Source organism: Lagenorhynchus albirostris, chromosome X, assembly GCF_949774975.1.
Source record: "Lagenorhynchus albirostris chromosome X, mLagAlb1.1, whole genome shotgun sequence".
Classification (NCBI taxonomy): domain Eukaryota; kingdom Metazoa; phylum Chordata; class Mammalia; order Artiodactyla; family Delphinidae; genus Lagenorhynchus; species Lagenorhynchus albirostris.
The window spans coordinates 111,073,726-111,094,229 of record NC_083116.1 but is presented as its reverse complement, the minus strand read 5'-3'; the positions used below and the strand labels follow the sequence as shown (position 1 = coordinate 111,094,229).

Here is a 20,504-nt window from a genome sequence, read left to right as displayed (position 1 = left end):
TTTTAATAACAAACAACTAAAGAACCATTTTCTGCCTGAGTTCTGATGTTCTTATATATATTCTAAAGTTCTTGAATTACATATTGATAAAATGTCATCCTGGCATTTGTATGTCATACTAGCTTATTGCCTTGCACGTAATAGGCACACAAGAAGTGTTGAAGTTAGGTAGTGGTCACCAAATAAATCCTTCAGGCTTTTCACAGCACAGTCTTATGAAATCTGTAACTTTAATTTATGGACTATTAATATTGTGCATTTTGAAAGGTACTTTTTTCCAGTCATGTTCACCCTGAGTAATTCTGTAATTCCTCAGAGATGACAAGGGGGAAGAGGCTATGGTTAAAGTATCATAATACCCTCGGCGGTTAATACATCAATAAAAGAGCATAACATTGAAGCTTTCCTAGGCCAGGTGCCTGCTCTGTGCCACACACAGTGCAGGCTCTCCTGACGCTGCTTCTATGCATCATTCTTGTTATTTCACCTGTTGCAGATACTCAGTCTTGGGGTGATTCCCATGTGGATGGTAACAGACCTTTCTGCTTCTAAATTAAGTTCTATGCTGTTGTGCTGGAAACATCTGTTACCACCACCATCTCCAAAATTACTGCTAAGGCCATCAGTGTATCGATTGGAGTAATTGAATGAACCTAGGTAACCTGGTAATGTGTCCTCCGTATTAGGTTGCTCTAGGGAAAGAAGAGTTCAATTCCTTCAAATTCTCAGTAGAGGGTATGTGCCCCCATCGACCAATCTGTCTGGATATCAGACACTTTGGTATCAGTGTACACTGTGTACAGAAGCTGTTTGTACTAGAATTGTATACACAAAAGTACATAAACTAAAAGCCTGCCCATTACTGGAAAACATTAACATATGCTGATGTCAAGGCAAGCTTGGTAAATGGAAGATCAATATGTTTTCTTTCCAAAGTTAAACTTCTGATTTTCCCTCAGTCTCTCCACTCCAGCTGTAATCATGCTTCCCCAGCTCAAACATGGCTCCTTTTGTGGAAACTTCCTCTGGCCCTCTGGGTGGAGTTAGGTGCTCGCCTCCTCACATAGCACTTTGGAGGTTTTGTCACATCTGCTTCTTCCCTTGCACCTCTCTTCCACTAAACTGAGTTCCTTGGAGCCAGGGCTGGGTACTGTTGTTTTCATCCTTGTATAGCTGAGGGCAGAGCCCAGCCATGTCTGATGGTGGATGTTCTTTGTGAGCCTGACAGTGAATGAATGAATGAAATGATACCAGTGCCTGACCTCAGCGCTCCCACTCCCTCCCATCATCTGCTTCTCGGCAAGTCAGGAAGCCAGATTCTGTTGCTGAGCTCAAAAACAGTTCAACTATGTCATGGACATTAGTCTGTACTTTGACAATTTATGGGGAAAAGGATAGGTGAGCTGCCGACCAAATCCCTTCATTAAAAATTGCATGAAGACTGGTTCCAGGACAGTTTTCTTTTTCTCCTGTATGTTTCTGCAGTTTTTTTCATCATTTCCAAAGTTGAATCTGGAACCCTCTCCTTAAGAATTCCTGGTTCTGGACTTCCCTGGTGGCACAGTGGTTAAGAACCCGCCTGCCAATGCAGGGGACACGGGTTCGATATCTGGTCCGGGAAGATCCCACATGCTGTGGGGCAACTAAGCCCGTGTGCCACAACTACTGAGCCTGCGCTCTAGAGCCTGTGCACCGCAATTATTGAGCCCACACACTGCAACTACTGAAGCCCATGCTCTGGGGCCCGCGTGCCACAACTACTGAAGCCCGTGCTCCGCAACAGAAGCCACTGCAGTGAGAAGCCTGTGCACCGCAACGAAGAGTAGCCCCTGCTCACCACAACTAGAGAAAGCCCTGTGCACAGCAACGAAGACCCAATGCAGCCAAAAAAATTTTTTAATAAAAATAAAACATTAGATTAAAAAAAAAAGGGTTCCTGGTTCTTAGGAGAAACAAAGATATCACAGAAGAGTCCTCTTTGCTCTTTCCGCAATACCCTCCCCTCAGTTGACAGTTCAAATAAAGTTTCTGAAACTATCTAACGTAGCTTATAAGACCGCAAAAGCCCCATATTTAGTAATGTGTGATTGAAGTCTTAATAATTTAAGTAACGTTCTAAAATTTATTATTGTAAAATATTTACTCCACATAGTTCTCATTTGAAAAACTAGTAACTGCTTTAACCACAGGATTGCATTGTTCTTCAAGTTTGGGAAAGCATTTCAGTTTGACTTACTGGACTGTAAACCTTGGGTGCTAACCTTGCCTGGTAATGAGACATCGTTTCTTCCTAGTGCAACTTAATGGAAAGTCTCTTCGTGTTCCTCAGCAGACAACTGCTCTAAATGTACTGGAGGTATAGTCTCGTTTTCTAGAGAGGGAAACAGGAAAAACACCACTGCTGCCGCCCCACCCCTGTTCTCCAAAAGCAAATGCACCCGCCTCTCTTGTCTGCTGTACTTTTTTACCCTTCAGGTTTATCAAGTAATTTTTTTCTTTTTAAGATTATGAAGAATGCTTAATGTTATAAAAGTTACTTGGATGGCTTTGAAATCAGGGTTACAAAATACGTTTTAAAGGCGTAGCAGTAATCTGAGTGAGTGTTTGGAAGAGGGGCTAGATCACGTGGCAAGTCTGGCAGCAATCATTTCTTCACTCCTGCCCCGTTTTTCCTAAGCAAATACACTTAGGGTGCTCCTCAGCGGTAGTGTAGGTGAAGGATTGTCTCCAAAAAGAGATTGGCAGCTTTAATTTGCTTGATATGTGCAATCATAGTCCGTGTTAAATTCAAAATGCTTGTCCAATCAAGGATTCAATATAGAAAAGAGGCAGTAACAAGCATGCTGCACGCTGTAATAAAGAAATCTGCTGATTGAAAACAGTTTATATATTTTGGAAATGAAATATTAGGGAATGTAATTGGTAAGAAAGAAAAGGATAGGGCTTCATAAATAATGGGAAATAGAGCATATTTTTTACTGATAGTACTAACTCGATTTAATAACATTTTGGTGTTGGATTTTTATATGCTAGAAAATAAGAAAGGTGAGTCCTTTCTTGTTACTCTAAATGTCATGATTAATGGAGTGACCTTTGTTATTTTTGTTTTCATAGAGAGCAGCTCTTTTGGGTTGAATCCGAGGTAACAGTGGGTGATGGGCTCCAGTTCTTTAAGAACTTTCACGGGACATCTTTCTTTTGTTTTCTCATCTAAGAAGACTAGATATAATTTTTTTTAAGTTACAAGTGCTACATGAATGTATTTTTGTGGTAAAAGATCCCAACAGTAGAGAAGTGTATAGAGCGAATAATGGTCCCCCATCCTCTGCTCCGCCCCCATTCCCCTCCCTGAGGTTACCACACTGGTTCTGTGGGCATCCTTCCAGCATCTTCATACATAGCTATCTGGATAGATTCATATGCAGATCATTTGAGGGGCAGTCTCATTAAGAAATTGGATTTTGCTGTTCATGTCATTCTCAAGCTATTTTCTGCACAGATATAAATCTATGTATAGAATCACAGCCTGGAGGGCTGATATTCGCAGCTCTGCACTAGAAACGTGTTGTCGATATGGACACCAACAGCTGTGTGTTGGGGTGGTTAGCGGAGACCCTCTTCACCAAGCTCCACCCCAGGTCACAAGCATCCCTCTTGGGGCTCCCTCACTCAGGTGGCCAGTATCCAGCTTTTCTCTCTGAGGAATAAAACCTTCAATAACTTGAACTTAAACCTCAACTATTTACCCTTAACAGTACCTTTCCCTGTCTTCTGTCATATTTACCTTTTCCCCTATTTTTTTTTTAGTTCCTTTCCCCATTAATTTAAAATCCTACCTTTAGACTTAGCACTAGTAATCTCATTTTATATAAAAATCCAACTATTCACGAAGTTCTAACTAGAAGTGTTCACTGTGCCATATTGGTGTGTGTTCATAATGATGGGATGTGATGTAAAGGAGACTTATAGAATATAATTTGTTATTAATATGTGCTATTGTATTAACATTTTAACAATCGGTCTACCATCCTTTATTACCTTTCCATTAACCATCATGTTGAGGTAACCAAAATACCTGGTTCCCCACATCCATTCTAAATAAACTGGACTTTAGTATGTAAAAAAAATGAAATTACTTAAAAAAGTTAAGTACCACGTTTAAAAAATTAAGTATTTGCCGTAAGAAGAATAATCCATTGTCTTGCTAAGTTCTTTTGGTGTGGGACTGCATTTTTCCTCCAAGCATCAAGCCTGGTGTGCTGGTGATGAAGAGGGGAAGACTAGAATGGTGTGAAGTCACAGATGAGAAAACAGGCAGCCCGCCCCCCGGGAAGGCTCTCACAACAGAGTTCATCCCTGCAGGGAGGAGTTGAACCAGAATGCCATGCGCTTCTATGCTGGGAACAGGGCCCCCTGAACTTTTTTGACTTCATACTCGAGCATTTTTTTTTTAACCAAAATCTCTGACCTTATATATTTAATTATAGATATGTAGGTCATCTGAAAGAGCATGAGTATGCTCCCCCTGTGTAATGTATCCTATGGAACAAACACAAAAGATAAATTCTTTAGTGGAGAAGGATGAGAAACAGTGTTTTTTAAATATGTGTATGGTATCTTCAATCCAGGCCTTTTTTCCCAAGAATCTTTTAAAAGACCATTTTGAGAGGTTTCATTTAGTTAAAACTAGTTTGAGTTAAAGCCACTTAACTGGGCAAACAGAAACTTGACTGTGTCCCACTGTGGGGAAAGCGGACCAGCCTGTAAGGGCCCCTCTGTCAAGCCCTTGCCTGTGGAACAGGATGAGACAGACGAAGACAAGAGAAGAGACCCCTTGACATTCCAGCCACACGTGCAGCATCTGAAACTCAGACCAAGCGAGGTGCAGCCATTGTCCACCCAAACAGTAAATATTAAGGTCTTTGTTTTAGATTTTTGAAAATAAAAGAGAAATGTCCTTCATTTCTCCCCATAGGTAATAGAACACGAGCATTTGGGGTGCCACAGGCACGCAAACCCCCGTATGCATAGATTAGCCCAAGAGGTTCATGACCATCGTAGCCATCCTGTGACTTCAACACGTGCCTTTTCTGGTCATCAGAGCTCAGTGTGGCACCCTCTCCACTGTGTGATGCCCCACAGCTGGGAAGAGAGTCTCCATCTGCTCTGAACCCTCCCTTCTACAATTCAGTACACCCCATAATGCACAGGACACTTAAGCCCAGACTGTCGTGCTTGTGGGCCTCGGGGGAGTGAAACCAGAGTGCCTGTCTTTATCTGCTGCTCATCAAAACTGTGAAAAGGTGTGGCTTGATGCGCAAAATGCTCTCAGCTTCTACCAGAGTATATTCAGGTTGGTGGTTTTATTATCTCCAGTGAGATACAGCAGTGGTGACAGGTTCACTGTAGTATGTTCACCGCGCCCTTAGCGTTACCTCGCTGCTCTAATACATGGACCAAGGTATTATTCAGGATTTGAAAGAGAGTTGGAGGGATTTCATGAAAAAAGGAAAGCTATCATGTAGGCAATACTCAGGATATAATTTTTAAAGTTACTAGAACCTGAAAGTGTGCTGAAGATAAAATATTCAGAAGAACTTAGAGAAAATTATGAGCTGGTATCAGGTCTCCAGCAAGACTTCTGATGGTGGTGAATTTTCTGACTTTGGAAAGGACCCTCCCTTCTGCTTGCAAAGCTCTGTGGCAAGTCCATGAACTGGGGGTGCATGTCCATAGCCCAGCCCAGATGCTTTCCTTTCTGCTTCCCTCTTTCCCCTTGGCTCTCTCATCTCTTTCTGAGCACCTGCTCTTGTTGGACCACCGCTGTCCCTCGAGTTTTAGTAGAGTTCTCTATCAGGAACCATACTGGACTGAAAGGGGAATTTGTTATGAGGATCCAGAGACTCTCAGACCCCAAGGCCAGAAAGGCAGCTGGCCCAGAGGCTAGGTGGCCACCTGGCCTACTCCCCACGTGCATCTTGGCTCCTGTCTTGCACAACAGCTCGGTCCCTTTCTCTCCTGACTTAGAGGGACTTTCTGTCAGTCTCTCAGTCTTTCCTGAGAAACCAAGGCGTCTATAAAAACAAGTAGGCTTCCAGGGTTAGTCCCACTTTCCTTTCAACAACAGTTAGCCTGTCTGTTGACACTTAGCTGGCATAGTTGACAGGGTTCTCAGTTCCTCATCATTTTTGCTTCCATCACCCAGTTCTGGCTTGAATATTAGAGAAGGGACCCTAGACAAAGAAACTTGGACTTGGCCTGAGGAAGATATGGGTGAGGTCTGCTCATGGATCTGGTGGAATCTGTAATCATAACGAGAAACTTCTTACAAGTTTTATACCTGGATCCGAGCCTTCCGAGTTGAGGCCTATCTTGGCCTCTGTCCTGACACATGTGGAGGGTCTTCCCTTTTTCTGGAGATCTCCAAAGAATGTAGAGCCTGCAGTAGCCTGCTCCCTCTCCAGCCTCTTCCATTCACCTGAAGTATGTTCATCCACCAAATAGAAAGGCAGGCTCTCCCCTCTGATCATTCCGAACTGGCTTCTCCATGATCTCCTCAGTCAGGAGTCCTCCCTGGGAGCCACTGACCCAAAGCAAAGCTACATGTCCCGTTTTCCTCACCAGACCCAGGCGCACCCCAGCTAGGCTGCTGTTTCCTGTTCTTGGGGACGCCTCTAGTTCTCAGCCCATTTCAGAGCAAAGATGTCATGAATTCAGGGTTTGAATTATTTTTCCCAGCCCCATATTCTCTTGAGTAGCTCACTGTTCATCATCGTTCATCTTTCCTTTTTTCCCGTTAAATCCCCACCCACCTAGGAAAGTGGGTATTTCTTTTTTTTTTTTAAGAAAAATAGCCACTTAACAGTTGAATGACAGGAAGAATTCTCACCCTGAGGAGGAGTCTTGGTATTTATTGGACACATGTGAAGAGTGAGCCTGTCTAACAGAGGGGTGGTTATCCTTCGTGAGTGCACTCAGGACAGTGGTTCCAAACCAGGGATGATTTTTGCCTTCCAGGGGATGTTTGGCAAAATCTGGAGACATGTTTGATTGTCACAACTCCGGGGAAGGGTGCTACTGGCATCTACTGGGTAGAGGCCAGGGATGCTGGTGAACATCCTACAATAGACACAGGATGGCCCTCACAGCAGAGAATTAACCACAATGTCAGCAAGTTAAGAAATCCTAAGTTAGGGCTAGTGAGATGGACGTGGGTGGGTGAGCTGCTGAGGAAGGTCTGGGGCCATTGTGCTAAATGCTGAGGAGACCCTAGATAGTATTTTGTCAAGTCAAAGGCCACCAGGAGAAGTAAACACAATGATGATCTTCTGGGCATGATGAAAGCAGCCTCGGTCTTTGGGTCACTGATTTTATAGAAAGGCAGCTGTGTTCCCTTGCTGTAGAACAGCGGTTTTCAGACTTGGGGTCTGGGGACTCCTTTACATGCTTAAAAAGTATTGAGGGCCCTAAAGTCACTTTAAAATAACAATAATAAACTCAAGTATGTCAACACAGAAACCTATTTTATGAAAATAACTATATTCCCCCACCCAAAACAAAATTGTGAGAAAAGAGCAGCATTTTGGATGTTGGCAAATCTATTTAATAACAGAAGACAGCTGATTTCAAATATATACTTCTGCATTCAGTCCATGGCAGCGCCATACATCATGGAGCCGCTGGAAACCCCACCGTAGACTCAGAGTGAGAGTGAAAAACACAAATAAGGTCTGAGTATAATTTTGAAAAAATTTTGACCTCAAGGACCCCTGAAAGGGGCTCAAGTCACCCCAGCCCCCAGGAGTACCTGGCCCACACTTTAAGAACAGTTGCTCTAGAATGAGGGGGTCTGTGAACCTGAATGGGAAAAAACAATTTAGCCTTCCTTTCAATTATGCATGGAGACCTCAAACTACAGTGGTATCAGTAGCAGAATCTATGATGTTGTCACCAACAGAAGTCAGGGATATTTTCAGATGACGTTACAGTTGCTGCAGACACCTAAAGTATAATTTTATACTCATCATTGCTTTGAAATTGCAGTCATTACAGCATTAGATCTTGTTGTTAATGTTAATAAGAAAGTACATACACTACTTACCATAAATATGTTCTTTAAATATTTTGATAAATGTATTTCAGTGTAATTGCGTTCCTTTGTAATCCTATGTGTTTTATTAAACCTATTTGAAAACATTCTGAGGAGGGGTTCATGGGCTTTATTTAGTAGACTGCCAAAGAGGTCGTTAGTATGAAAGTACTTAAGAAGCCTTGCCCTAGCGAGTTACACAGCCAAAAAAGCATCACTAGGCCATTTTGGGGAAGTGATCTGGCCCAAAAGCAAGCTGAAATTGGGATGTGTTCCAAGAAAGCAAGTTCCAGCACCGCTGTTGTCAGCCTCTATGTGGACCGCTGCCATTCCAGGTCCTCACGGGAAACAGGGTTCAACAGTTTTCGAGAAAGAGGTCAGCATCCTGAATTTGAGAAACTTTACAAAAGTTTCCTTTAAAAGTTCCCATAATTCACATGATCAACTTCAGCCTTCTCAGCAAACTCGGCTACCCTAAGAGTTCCGGACAGCCAAGGGTTTCCTGCCACTGTGACACATTAATAAAGCTTCCCAAAATTCCTGGACAGGCACAGACAGGGGCAAAAATGATTGCTTCTGAGAAGGGGCCTGGGGTGGATGGGAGACTTTTTGTTGGTTGGTTGGTTCTTGAATCTCGTCCGTTAAAAATGCACATAATTTCTCATATCAAAAATTCAGTTTGGCTGCTTACCAAAAGCAGTCCCTTTTCCCATAGCGTTCCCCTTCCCCAGACGCCAAAAGCAGCCACTTGTAACTCATCCTGCTGCCGCTGCTAGTGTTTCCTCCTTATCTCTGAACAGCTGGCACAGAGTGCATATCTGGTCGCTTCCTACAGCGGACAGCTCCCACCCCCACCGCACACGCCGCCTCCTGTTCCCTCCCCCACCCCACGCTCACAAGGCAGTTATCAGGATTCTGACAGCTCAGCAGTCAGTATTTATACATACCAGACCTTCTCCTGGTTATCTAAACCTGCTCTTAATCCAGTTCAAACATACCCGGTATTCTGGGCCGATGGCTGTCATGGCCTGATGCACAGCTGTTATCCTGGGGCGCTCCCCTTACCCTCATCTGGGCATCGCCTTCACTTAGCACTTACTTCAGAGTGCTCGTGTCCTACATTCTGGTAACTGCTCCTCTTTTGGGGAGAGGTAGAGTAAGTATCTCTTCCAGTAGCTTCTGAGAAAGCGTCCATGGCAGATAAAGTGTTGAGACCTTGCTTGTCTTGAAATGTTCTTAATCTGCCCCATACCGAATCAATAGTTAGAGAATTCTAGGCTGGAGCTCAGTTTCCTTCACAATTTTGGAAACATTATTCTTCTGTCTTTTTTGAAAGCCTTTTAGATTCCTAATCCTTTCTATGTGACCTTCTTAAATCGCTGGTTCCTGTTTAGAAACTTGTAGCATCTCCCGTGCACCTAGTCATGGCCACATTCACGATGGTGTGTCTTGGTCTCGAGCAGTTTTCACTCCTGCTGCTGGGCACTTTCCATCTGAAAAGGCAAGCCCTCCAGTTCTGGGAAATTTTCTTGAATTTCTTCTTTGATTACCTCCTCATCGTTTCCAGTTAAGTTTTTTCTTTCTGCTATTATGCTTTCAATTTCTAAGAACTTTTCCTTCTTCCCCAAGTGTTCTTGTTTCACGGATGAAATATGTCAGTAACTGGAGTGTTTTTTCTCGTGGGCTGGTCGATTCCCCAGAGTAGACTTTTCCAGTCTCCTACGTTGGGCAGGGGTGGGAGGGGAGGGGAGGGATGAGGCTGGCTGCCAGCATCTGGGAGGAAAGGGAACGCAGGGTCTCAACATCCAGTATAGGCCCATTGTCCCCTTCATTTCAGAGACCCTCACTAGAGAATAAGCCTTCTGCCAGAATGAAGGTGGATATCTGGGGCCTGTTTCTGAAACCTACTTCAGCCAATTTTCTAAGGACACCCTTCAACTGTTCTTCTAGAGATAATCTTGGGACACCAGTTCACAAGCCCTTGGGAGTTGTATGGAATGAACCAGGTTCCTTTTCAACTCTCCCTACTGCCTGCCTAGAATTCTGCCTTCTAAGATCTGTTAAGTAAATTGCCTCTTGTCCTTCTGTTTTCTAACTTTTGCTTTCGGCACCTCCATTCCTGTTTTCCTCTTCCTTGGAGTTGATTATGCCTATAAAAAAAATCCCTTACTGTAATTTTAGTGGAGATTTAGGAGTTCATGGAGCTAAATATATGTATTTAGTGTGCCACCTTTAACCAGAAATTTGGGAGTTTTCATTGCATGCTTTTTTGTGCAGTTTGAATTTTGTCCATATTTATGTTCTAAGAATTCAAAATATAAATATTTGGGAAATTCCCTGGTGGTCCAGTGGATAGGATTCTGTGTTGTCACTGCTGTGGCCCGCATTCAATCCCTGGTCGGGGAACTGACCCATACGGGGAACTGAGCCATAGATAGATATAGATAGATAGATAGATAGATATAGATATAGATAGATACATATTTGTAAACAAAGCTTCCTTCTTTGTTCTTTATTACAGTTAAGAAAGATATTTCCACTTAAATCTGTACTACCATTTGAACATTCAGGAAATCCAAAGGCCTCAAAATATGGAATAGAGGAGGTTGGCAGAGGTCTTTGTGCGCCCTCTTAGCTCATATTCCACGTGGGTCAGATACGATGGGAAGTAATTCTTTCTGCGTCTTCTTTCCTTTTTGATTAGATTTTAGATGAGACCCATAATTCAAAGTATAGTATAGTACTAAGTATGCAACTAGTAACAATAATAGTTAACATTTATTGAATACACTGAGCCCCAGATACTGTGGTAAGCGTGTTCTGTGTTTTAACTTAATTCCCGGAACAAACTTATGAAGTAGGCACTACTGTTATCCCTATGTTACAGATGAGAAGATGGAAGTACAAAGATGTTAAGAAACCTGCTCAAGGTAACATAGCAAGTTGATGGCAGAGTCAGGATTCAAACCCAAACAGTCTAGCTGTAGAGCACATTTTAAACTTAACTACTTATGTGCACAATACTAATGGTTTGTAAATCATGTGAATAACTAAAAGTACTGTCCCCAACTTTGTTGCACATGTTCCCAAACTTCCTTAATGGACCAGTTGCCATAACTTCACCAACCTATAGCTCTTTTTTCCACATAAAACTTGCCAAAATGTCACTAGACTAAGGGAAAAAATTCTTCACTATCTACCTCAAATAAAATATTATTAGCAGAGAACTGGTTGGTATTAAGATAATTGCATAAAACTTGATTTTCATTGCATGAAAAGGATGTAAATTGGCCACTTACCCTAAAATAGTACTAGAGAATGCAAGTGATAAAACATGTCAGTATTCCTCTTTTTCCCTTTATTAATAATTGAGGGATACTTTAAAAATCATAAAAGATTACATAAGAGCTTTAGAAGAATTCAGATTTTCTTTACTAGCCAGTCATGTTCATTTTTACAAAACTGACATCACTGTTGAACCATTTTTACCTCAGGTTAAAATTTGACTGACCTTTTCTGTTACTGAGTCATACCAGGTCACTGAAACCTAAAATAAGTATGTTCTAAGCATTGGGCAACCATCATAACCTATTTAGAGCCAAGATCCACTCAAGACACGTTGACTTCTTGTATGTCACCACCGAGATGGCCAACACGTGCATCAGTAATGTCCCCATGTTCTCATTAGCTCTCCAAGAAGGGAAGGATGCCAGGAAGATGTGCAGAAGTAAATTCAATGGACTCTCTTTGGTCCAGAGTTATGACTGTTGTTCTATATGTCAGCCTGTTTGTTGCTAACATTTTTTTTTTCTGCAATAACCTATTTTGCGATTTGACTTGACCCATGGTTCATCTGAATCCAGGCAATTACACTTATAGTAAAGGTTCTGCTGTCCAGTTTTTCTCCATCCTGAGGAATGTCAGGAGGCGAGTATTCTGCATCTAAAGGGAACATGAAAAATAAAAATGGAAACACCTGGAGAGTGCTTTCACTCACATTAATCTGCTGCTCTTAGTGATGAGGCTCTGCTCTGCACGTGGCCTCAGAGCAGGAATTAAGAGTCAGACTGAGTGATGCTGCCTTGGTGTTCAGGTAGAAAGGCCTCATTGGCAAGGATAATAAAATGTACTGACTTCAATTACAAGGGGAATTTTGCCCGTTGAGTTTGAGTTGGGGAAATGACCTACAAATCACTAATATCCACGCATTGTGGCAGAGATTTGGACCCTGTATTTTCCCGTATTTCCCCCTTATTAGATGGTAATTTTCCTTTAGGGATTTGGGTTTCTCGAGGTATGCATTGATAGGGAGATGGAAAGAGAGAGTAATGAATTAAAATCATTTTATGGTAAGTGTCTGTGCCTTTTCAACTATACGCTTCTCTTTGTAGAACTCTAAGTCAGGAAAATCATTCAGGTGAAGACTGTGCATTTTGATGTTAACAGATTCCACTCTTATAGACAGACAACCAGTTAACAACATGAAATGAGACAGTGATGGTTTTCAAAATGAAATAATGTTTGATGTAACCTCGGGTTTCTCTCTGAACTTTGGCCACATTGTTAGAAAAGCTAGGAGGAGGGGAGCAGCTCTGTCAAGCACAGAATTACACACGTGGAAAAAAAATTAATCTAACTACTAAGGGAGAAGCCTATGTTCTCTTGCATGATATTTAGCAGCAAGAGCAAGGAGAGGGCTGTTTCTTTCTTTGTGTAATGTGCAGTAGTTACAATAAACACAAGATTTCCAAATCTCAGAGGACTCTCTTGACAGTTGCTTGATAACAGCTTTTTTCATTCCATAGTTTTGACAGTTTGTGTGTGTTGCCATATCTAGTGTAAACTAAAACATCACTGTCATTCTGTTTTTCTTTTGTATGTGGCTTCTTTTTTTTTTTTTCATCTTTAGGATAATGAAAAAGATGGGCTTTTCACTTGTAGACTAGAGTAAGGCAAGTTGTGTGTGGAGATTAGCGTGTGTTTATGAGTTCTGAAAGATTCGAGTTGACAGCAGAACACTGCTTTAAATAATTTTTTTTCTCCATATTGCTTCAGTAAAAGTGTAAGTGGGATGTGTAAGTTTTCTCTTAATCTTTTGTTAAATAGCAAATCTTAAGCATCTGTGTGGGTACCTATATTTATCTGTGGTTATTGAAAGTGAATGAATACAATAAATATCTGTAGCGCTCCTGGCTGTGCAGCCTTTGAGAAATGGAAAGCATTCTGTTCCTTGTCGTCTGAGAGGGCCTTGCCCTGCTCCTCCTTGGTACTTTCAGTCCCCACGTATGCTTCCCATCAGCTGGGGGATCCCCCATCCCACCTGCTTCTGCCAAGTTCATAGCTAAATGAAGTCATCAGTTTGTTTTAGAAACAACAGGGTTTCAGTTGTTGTTTGTTTATCTGATCTTTGTTTTTCTGGAGGAACTCTAGAAATTAAACTGCATCAGCACCATTTGCAAGGCTGCAGGAGAGACAGCAGACCAGGAGCACATGCCAGGGTCATGATGGTCTTTACTCATCAGATGCAAACTCTCAGATTCTTCAGATTCAGGAAGGGGTCCCATACCTGGGATACCTTCCCCCCTCCAGCCCTGATAACCTTTTATGTGTAGAAACCTCGTGAGGTTATTTTGCCATCAAACCAAATTTTGCTGTAGCGTAGCAAAGCTCCCGATGCCGTCACCTGGCATGTTACAGACAAATTCCAATTACTTTTCTACTTCGAGCTATTGTTAAACACTACAAGCTAGCTGACAGTAAAATTATAAATACAGGTGTTGTCACACTACACTATAATCAGAATTTTAATTTGAATTTTCATTTGTAAAGCCTTTTTTTCCCACATGAAAATGGGAATAGAATTAGTTTTATTGACAGTAAAAAGACATTTTGAAAGCTTCCCAAATCATTACCTGTATTTAGCAGGAGGCAAAATTGTGTATGTCCATGTAAAAAGAAGAGTTTTATTATCACATATTTACTCATTATATTTGGTGGTAAATAAAACGGGGAAGACATGTTTGACAAATGATTGATGGAACTCACTAGGTTTTTGCTTCGTCGGAACAATAGACAGACATAAATATATATTTTGCTTTTGTTTTGTTCTGCTATTCCTAATGCAGACCTGCAGACAAAATCTTCTTCCAGCAAATTAAGTACAGCCTGTTGGGAGTCTGCATGCCATGCTCAACTTTTTATTTGGCAATTTTCTCTTCCCCATATTCATCATCTGTGGTGCTCTTTTCTCCCCCTTTGCGTGGTGGTTGGAGTGGGTTCCCCCTTCTCAAGTCCCTTTTTTTTTTCCTCAAGGCATTTAGTGTCGTGTCTGCCAGATTTCAGTGATGAGCAGCGAATTGCTTTTAAAGTGGGCATTATGCCAGTTCAGCAGCACAATGGAAAACCAATCTTCCACCATTCTACTTCTGATGCTGTTATTGTAGCGTTTTAGATAACTGCTGCCACAAAAAAAGAACAAGAAAGGAAAAAAAAGATGTGCTCAATTGCTACCAGTTAGTCAAGTTAAATCCAGAGTAGCATTAAAATTACTCTGAAAACTGTTTGTCAGAGGTCATGTGCCGTCTGTGGCTGCCGTACATAGGATAGATGTTCTGTTCTGGTGGGGTTTTTCCCTTTATTATTACTGTGACTGACCAGCTCTCTAAATAGCCCTTCACTACCTGTTTACTTATTGTCTTCACCTCCCTGTTGAAAAAAAATGTGTCAAACAGAAATGCTGAAAAGTTTCTTTAAAGTGCTGGAAATAGCAGGAGAGTGAGTTGTTCGGGGTGCTAGAGTTTGTACAGTGTGAAAGCAAAAAAAAAAAAAAAAAGTGGGGGGAGAGCAAGAACATAATTCTCTGGTTTCTATAGCAAGATTACTGTTTTCTTCTTTTTATCTTCACTTTTCAACCACTGGGTTCACTGTTCTACTTTTTTTCTTAATAGCACAAATGGAATTTATCCTCTCTCCATCTCGAGTCCCTCCCCCCCCTCCACTGGCTTTGCTTGTGAATGAAAGGGACTCCCACTATGAGTACAGGACAGATGGCAGCTGTATATGTTGTATTTGATGTATTTTGAAGTGAACCATATTTTTAAATTCAAGGCCAACGGATGGGCTATTTTGAGGGTGGCAGTAACACTATACTTAAAGCCTGCTCCACTTCCACAGAATTTATTTAGACTTTTAAAATTGCATAAATAAATAACCTGTAATCTGTGCTCAAAATAATTGAGTTGTGATCTATTAGATGTATTGCAAAAATAATAAAAGCAACTCAGGTTTCTGGACTGCCTTTCTTCTAAAGAATGTATGTTTATTTATCTTTATACTATCTCTAATGGATTTTTCTCTCCATATCTATTATATCATCAGACTCTAAGCCTTATGAAGGCAGGCATTTTTAAAATTTATTATTTTGTTTGTTATATTCCACATAAGAGTAAAATCATATGGTCTTTCTCCATCTGACTTATTTCACTTAGCATAATACCCTCAAGATCCATCCATGTTGTTGCAAATGGCAAGATTTTGCCCTTTTTTATGGCTGAGTAGTATTCCATTGTATATATATACACCACATCTTCTTTCTCCATTCATCCATTGATGGTTGTTTCCTTGTCTTTCTTGGCTATTGTAAATAATGCTGTGATGAACATAGGGGTGCATATATCTTTTTGTATTCTTTTCGTATTCTTTGGGTAAATAGAAGTGAGATAGCTGGATCATATGGTACTTCTATTGTTAATTTTTTGAGGAATCTCCATACTGTCTTCCATGGTGGCTACGGCAGGCTTTTTTTTTTTTTTTTTTTTTTTTTTTTGCGGTACGCGGGCCTCTCGCTGTTGTGGCCTCTCCCGTTGCGGAGCACAGGCTCCGGACGCGCAGGCTCAGCGGCCATGGCTCACGGGCCCAGCTGCCCCGCGGCACGTGGGACCTTCCCGGACCGGGGCACGAACCCGTGTCCCCTGCATCGGCAGGCGGACTCTCAACCACTGCGCCACCAGGGAAGCCCAAAGGCAGGCATTTTTGTCCGTCTTGTTCATTCCTGTATCCCCAGGGCTTAGAACAGTTATCTGGCACATAGTAGGCACTCAATAAATATTTATTGAATGAGTTAATAATCCACGTTTCTCCTGTGGGTTCATAGAATTGTAGTGTATTTATTTATTCATATTTTTAAAAATCCAGCTAGAATGTCAAACTGTGCTCCTGAAGTATAGCAGTCATACTGATTTAGTCTTTGATTCCTTCCTTCACCCCTACCCCATCCCAAATTGTGCTTGACACCCTGTGGGTACTCAATAAATATTTGTTGAATGAACAAGTGGAGAGGCCCAAACACGGGTAATTTGCCAGTGGGGGATGTCGTCATTTGGTTGTAGAGATGAAGGTAGACGAACGCTCCACCTGTCAAGAGTCTCCGAGTTCTCAGCTTTATGTTAGTCCAGAGTTCTTTACCTGGTATCATGGTTTTCTGGGCTTGTAGTCAAGCATGTTTCAGATTCATATTTTCCCGTTTCTAGTTTAACATTTAATGTTAGCTAAAGCATTCAAGAAAAGGCCCTGATAATGATGCGGTCAGTATTCGTAAGCAGCCCATCCACTAGTGCCATCTAAATGAAGACATTGCATGCTCTCCGGTGTGAGTGGTCCTGTCTTAACGTGGGAAGGAGGCTGCCCCGCATAGTGAGATGCATCCGTGCTAGCAGTTACATCTCCCTCTGCACCATTTACCTTTTCTGTGGAATTGTGGTTTAGGTATTCTGTCATTCCGTCACATCCTCCACTACCTGCCTCCCTGGAACTCCCCGCTTCCATCTGCAAAGTGAGGGAAATGAGGGCCTAGAGGCTGCTTAACAAGGTTAGAGGGTTCAGAGAATTCAGTGACTTAATCACAAACTGTACCGTGTAAGAGACACACCGCTCTCCCTTTTAATCATTGAGTCTTAAATGTGACATAGTTTTAAATGGATAGCAACAATTTGCAAATCAGTCAGACCCATTTTGTAATTAGCTTTGGACTAAGCATTAAAAAGTATACATTGAGGATTGTGATAGTAAAAATGCAGAGCAGTGTGTGTATTGTTTGTTGACATGGAGGTAGTGAGTGTCTCTAACTACTAACAGATTCTCTCAAAAGAATGCCTTGATAGAAGCCTTTTTTTTTAAGGAGCATATAAAAGGACTTTCTTAAGTTTTACCACAAAAAAGAACCTGAGAATGTGCAGTAGAACCTGTTAGTGGCTTTATTTGAGAAGCATCTGGAATGTGCAATAGAACTTCCCTGATGTGCTTGTTCCATCTTTTTTTCTCTAATCATTTGACCTTCATCCAAGAAGAACCAAAGAACACACTGAAATAAGAATTCATATTTTTATTAGAGCAGATTTCATTAGAGCAGATTTTAGATCTATAAAGTGAACCATTTGGCCTTACATGCCCTGGCATCAGCATTGTACCCCGGGGGGAAGATGAGCATGTTCGTTCTAGCATCCTGCATCAACATGGGCTAAAATTCCAAAGACTTTCAGTTGCCTGGGCCAAAGATGGGAAATCTTCCGTAAGAGTGCTGAGGAGAACTTGTGCATTTCTAAATCTCAATCATGCAGGCTGGGGGGTAGGAGAGTGCGAGTTACTCTTTGTGTCCCTCCACACTGAGTTTAGAGGAAAGAGCACGAGCCTTGCAAAAAGCTTCCTGGTCCAGTTTCCTCATGGGTATCGTGTCTCCTCTGTTTAACTTATGGCGTTGTTTTCATTGTAGCTGCTTAGCATCGCCATTGTGGCCATGGACAATTCAGAAACAAATGGGCATGGCTCTGTTCCACTAAAACTTTATTGATAGAAACAAGTGGCAGCCTGGGTTTGGCCTTCAGGCCATAGTTGGCTAACCCTTGCCCTATAATAATGAAAGGTATAAAACATAAAATACCAAAATTTTTTTGACTGCTTCTAGTAAAGAACCCCATTTGGGAGTCAGCCAGTATGGTCAGTGCTTGGCCACCCTTGTGAGGAAGAAGCCTAAAGGGACTCTGTCTTTCAAGAGAAAGGCTTCTGTAATTTTTAGGTCACACTCCCCAAATTCTTGCCAAATTCTATAGGGAGAATTTACATTCCATTCAGCTTGTGTTTGTCAGTAGCTTCACTTAGGCCACCTAGTCTCACAAGAGCCTTTAGCTTTTCTCTAAGAAAACGTTCCTTCCTTAAGACACTCAATTTCCTTAGAGCCTTGATGTAAGTTACGGTAGAGAAAGGATGCCCGTAATAAAATTGCTAAGTACGCTGGAGCACTGCCACTAGTTACCTCCCCAGGGCAACCCTAGAGTCTTTGATGGGGGAGAAGAGTTGATAGAGAGGGACAACGGCCATCTTGATGACCAACCAGTTAAGGTTTCAAGATATGTGGTCAGTTCTTTTTTTTTTTTTTTTTTTTTCAGTATTTATTTATTTATTTGGCTGTGTCGGGTCTTAGTTGCAGCATATGGGATCTAGTTCCCTGACCCCAGGGATCGAACCCAGGCCCCCTGCATTGGGAGCATGGAGTCTTAGCCACTGGACCACCAGGGAAATCCCCTATGTGGTCAATTCTGTTGAAACTGGTAGAGAATCCTACTTAAAGAGTGTCACTGTCATATCCTGGAATGGAGTACACCACGGTCTTCAGGGTTCCAAGAGGCAGAATCATATTAGCTTAATGGAAGAACTTATCCCAGAGAAAGTACAGTATATCAGTTCATAGAATTTAAGAAGGTAGAGGTTGCTAATCCTGATACCCTGAAAACATTGGTATTTCAGACTTCATGGTTGGTTCTTTGAGTGGCTGGATTGCTTTAATATTTAGATTGTATCTGTTGAGTCAGAAATTCAAAACCACATCCATTTTACATAAACATAAAATCCAGAGCAGCCAAAAAAATCTACCTAATACAGAATTTACCTTCTTATATTTTCCTTGGATAACGAGTTTGATGTCATTTAACAGTCTGCCTTTGACTTTCTCTTTCTGCTTTTCCTCAGATTTCTTAAGGTCTTAGATTTCCACCCATTCCCTAGGCACGCCACGCTGAGTCAGTTAGCTTAGGCACTCCACACTGAGTGGCAAGTTGGCAAATAATATATTTATTCATGTTTTCCTGTACTCCCACCATTTGTCCAGGGCAGTGGCCCTCTCTGATAGGCCGATTCTAAGATGGCGCCCCAATGATCCCCGTATCACTCTTGTGCAGTAGCCCTCTTCCTTTGCGTGTGGGCTGGACCAAGTGACAAAAGGGATGGGATATCACTTCTGAGATTAAGTTACAAAAGAATCTGACTTCTCTCTTGAGCACGCACTCCGAGGGAAGCCAGCTGCCATGTTGTGAGCTTCCCTGTGGATAAGCTCGCATGATGAGATATTGAAGCCTCAGTCCAACAACCTGAGAGGAATATATAGTCATTTATTATATTATTATGTTGCCAGAGTACCTGTTTGATTTGGATTAATCAAAAATGTTCACTTTTCCTCCATAAAGAATGTAATTCTCACCATCTTGGGGTGTGACATCTATAGATGCATGATACACAAGTTGGGAGGGAATGTTCACAACCCATGAACAAACATGGAACCCAGGAAAGGCCGAGAGCCCTTGGAATAATTGTAGCTGCATCCATCCCCAGCGTGCAGAAGGGAAAGGGTGTTGAAGGAGGCTTGCCTTAGTGCCAGGATCTAGGCAGGCACAGCCTCTTTTCTGTCCTCTGTCTAGAAAGTGGAAGTGGCCCTGAGCCCTGATCATAGCATAACTGTTAGCTCCATGTCCAACTATGGCCCAGTCATAGTTCTGTCCAGTTTACATGGATTAGAACTGTCCCTGACCCAGTAGCATGGGCCATGAGAACAGGAGGCTGGTGAGAAGGGAAGATACCCAGAGGATTAAGGAGCAACCAAGGCAAGGCCTATCGATGTTCTTTTGCCTTTATCCCTAAGAGGACAAGAGCTTAGCTGGTGACACAGCCTTGGGCCCAGACAGGGAGTATGGAAGCCGTTCCCTTGGGTGCCCCTTGTGCCTATTTGCTACACCCTAAGGGCATTTTTCTTCTCCCACCTGCGGAAAATGATCACTTAAACTGGACTGTAGCTTTTCCCACCTATCTGTCACCATCACTGTCAGTGACTAACATTTGTGGAGCATAACTTGACCCCAGAAACTGCCTGGGCACACTAACCCTTCAACCTACTCATTCCTTAAAGTGAATAAAAATAAGCAGGGGCTTGATGTCCACAGATAAGAGCCCAGAAATGAGTCCAGAATTTCCAATTCCAAAGCCATTGCCAACTCCCAATCTATACTTACTGCATTTAGTACATATCCATTTTCTTTTCCTCCCTCGTCTGCCCTTCCCTCCCAAAAAAGAGTGTGCCGGCCCACACCCACAC

At 42.0% G+C, this 20,504-nt stretch overlaps 1 protein-coding gene and 1 long non-coding RNA gene across 5 annotated transcripts in view; one reads left to right on the top strand and one right to left on the bottom strand.

Annotated features, from left to right (window-relative positions):
• Window positions 1-20,504, bottom strand: part of LOC132513445 (uncharacterized) — a 135,659-nt gene that overhangs the window by 100,496 nt on the left and 14,659 nt on the right. The gene's annotated exons all lie outside the window — the stretch shown is intronic.
• Window positions 1-20,504, top strand: part of POLA1 (DNA polymerase alpha 1, catalytic subunit) — a 303,249-nt gene that overhangs the window by 274,324 nt on the left and 8,421 nt on the right. The window contains exon 37 of one of the 4 annotated variants that reach the window (XM_060137816.1): window positions 15,037-15,298. The exons of the other annotated variants lie outside the window; for them this stretch is intronic. Within the exon in view, the coding sequence (XP_059993799.1) occupies window positions 15,037-15,161 (125 nt within the window). The 3' untranslated portion in view covers window positions 15,162-15,298. Of the gene's footprint in view, window positions 1-15,036; window positions 15,299-20,504 lie in introns of those variants that run through there. 4 annotated transcript variants of the gene reach the window in all.